Below are 2,426 nucleotides of genomic sequence, written 5' to 3'. Positions count from 1 at the left end.
CAGCAGCCCAGCATCCCCAGACAGCTCAGACACGTGTGGTCCTCGTGGGTGCACCGAGCGCCTGGCTGCCAGAGGCAGGGGACATTTTCAAGTGTCCTGGCTCTCCTGGGGGGGCTCTGGCTGGGAGGAGGGGAGTGATGCCAGCGTGAGTGCACCCCCCCGCCCCATACCTGGCGTTCTTGTTGGCATCCGCTCGCAGCATCTTCACAGCCACCAGCACGGGGTGGTTGGAGCTGGCATCCAAGCCCTCCAGGGCAAAGTCCTTGCCCGTGAACTTCTCCATCCCCTCCACCTCACAGAGGTGAACCTGGAGGGGGGCAGGGGGCAGCCATCACCTCTGCCAGCTGACAGCCTCCCCCAGTCCCCGGGAAGAGCCTTTCCTGAGCCCTGCTCCCACTCACCTCCCCAAACTGGCCTTCCCCCAGCTTCTCCTTGAAGGTCAGCAGCTTCCTGGGGAACTCCTCGACAGCCACATCCTTGCCCGAGAGCAGGTCCATGGTGAGGGCCGGCACCGAGTAGGTGTTGCCACCTGTCACGCCCTGCAGGTTCACGATGTCTGCCTCGGCGTAGTGGGGGACACCCTCGGGGATGCTGGCCTGGGATGGCTTCACAGGGCCACTGCAGCCTGGAGGGGACAGCAGGGACAGCCCTGCCATGGGTGTCCTGCCCAGCCCCTGCTCATGCTCCAGTCAGCAGGTCCCCGTCCTCCCCAGATTCCCAACAAATGCACCAACCTAACCCCGAGCACCAGACAAGCAAGGACCAGTGCCCAAGCCCCACACCACTGAGGAAGAGAAACTGGAGCATCCCAAGGACGGTGGTGGGGACACAGCTCAGCTCTGCAGTGGGCAGCAGGGATGGCTTTTGGCCACAGATGCCAAGATGATGGGGGATGCACAAGAGCTCATACAGCATCCCCCCCACCCCTCTGTGCCAAAATGTTTGGAGCTTGGCACAAGCTGGGGCTGTGCTGGGCTCAGTGTGTGGTGGGTGGCTCAAAGCACTCTGGGTGTCCCGGCTCTCACCTGTGTCCTCCTCGCCCGGGGTGAACTCGGGCAGCTTGCGGATCAGGCGGGAGGGCTCCTGGTAGTCGGGTCCCAGGGGGAATATACGGTCGTAGGTGGAGCTGGACTCCTGCTCACTGGAGGAGGAGGAGCGGTTGTGGTTGAACATACTGGATTCGCTGGGCAGGGAGAGGCTGACGGTCATCTCATCATCCAGCATCCTCCGCGACGCCTGTGAGAGGGGACAAGGGAGGACAGAGCTGGGATGGGGGTCTCTGCAGCGCTGGCAGGATGGGGTCTCCTGCACTCCGTGGCACTGTAGCCGTAAGCCCCCCTCTCTGGTGCCCTGTCCCAGGGCTGCAGCACCCGCCTGGGGAAGACATTTGCCCTCATGTCCCCAACTTCTACTGTCTGCCTCTACGGAGAAGAGTTTGGCTCCATCACCTCTGTGACTGCGCTCGGTTAGTTGGGGGCTGCAGTGAGACCCCCTCAGGCTCCTCTTCCCCGGCTCAGCTTCGGGGTGGACAAGCAGGCAGGTCCCAAAGTCACTGCCCTGCTCAGCTAAATCCCCTTGCCTGGGAGAAAGGTGCAAACCACAACCTTCCCGAGGAGGGGAGGGGACCTTCAGCCCCTGCACAGACTCTACTTTCCCTGTGCTGAGCTCCCAGGAGAACCTGCCGGGGACAAGCCCACTGCCCGGGCACCTTGCCAGCCACCCCATGCTTGCCCACCTTCTCCAGCATCTTCTGCCAGAACTGCCGCCACAGAATGATGACGATGATGGCCACCCGGATGAAGAGGCACCCGATCAGGATGCGTGTGTTGCTGTCGTCTACCTTGAGCATGGGGTCTGGCAGGAGAAGGGGACAGCAAGAACTGGTCACTCTGGGGTGTGGGGAGAGCCCCCGCCCCTTTGCTCCATCGGATGGGGCAGAGCCCGCCCAGAGCATCTCCCCACCCAGCTCAGGGTGACATGCTTTTCAATGCCTCACCATAAGTGGTGGGCACCACTGGCGCCTCGGCGGGGGGCACTGAGTTGTTGTACATGGCTGCGTCTGGCAAGGGAGGAGAGGAGAGCATCAGGGTGGGGGGTGTGGGTGCTCCACAACCCCACTCCCTCCTTGAAACCCCCCCTCGGGAGGGTCTGGTCCCTGTGGGGCTCATGGCAGCGGGTACCCGACTGGAAGGTGATCTCGCTGAACATCATCCAGGCGTCGGCAAAGTAGTACTGGCACTTGATGGCGCTGGCCATGCGGTGCAGCAGGGGCACGGTGACAAAGCGAGCGCTGGGGTTCACGTCGGCCAGCACCAGCACGGAGGAGATGGCGCTGGGCTCCCACTCGCTGGTGTCAGCGCGGAAGTAGCACTGCACCTCCTTGAAGATCTTTACCCCTTTGGCGAACATGTTGTTGCAGTGGACCT

The 2,426-nt window shown here is 62.8% G+C and overlaps 1 protein-coding gene across 1 annotated transcript in view; it reads right to left on the bottom strand.

The window, feature by feature from the left end:
- LOC104463884 (discoidin domain-containing receptor 2-like) overlaps positions 1–2,418 on the bottom strand; it is a gene marked incomplete at both ends in the record, with an annotated part of 2,787 nt that extends 369 nt beyond the window's left edge. Inside the window, 6 exons of the mRNA XM_010076429.1 lie at positions 171–307; positions 402–625; positions 1,026–1,236; positions 1,736–1,854; positions 1,997–2,059; positions 2,181–2,418. Coding sequence (XP_010074731.1) covers positions 171–307; positions 402–625; positions 1,026–1,236; positions 1,736–1,854; positions 1,997–2,059; positions 2,181–2,418 — 992 coding nt within the window. The remainder of the gene's footprint in view (positions 1–170; positions 308–401; positions 626–1,025; positions 1,237–1,735; positions 1,855–1,996; positions 2,060–2,180) is intronic.
- Between the last annotated feature and the right edge of the window lie 8 nt (positions 2,419–2,426).

The sequence above is a fragment of the Pterocles gutturalis genome, unplaced genomic scaffold (genome assembly GCF_000699245.1).
Source record: "Pterocles gutturalis isolate BGI_N339 unplaced genomic scaffold, ASM69924v1 scaffold4521, whole genome shotgun sequence".
NCBI lineage: Eukaryota > Metazoa > Chordata > Aves > Pterocliformes > Pteroclidae > Pterocles > Pterocles gutturalis.
This window is presented reverse-complemented; position numbering and strand designations above follow the sequence as displayed.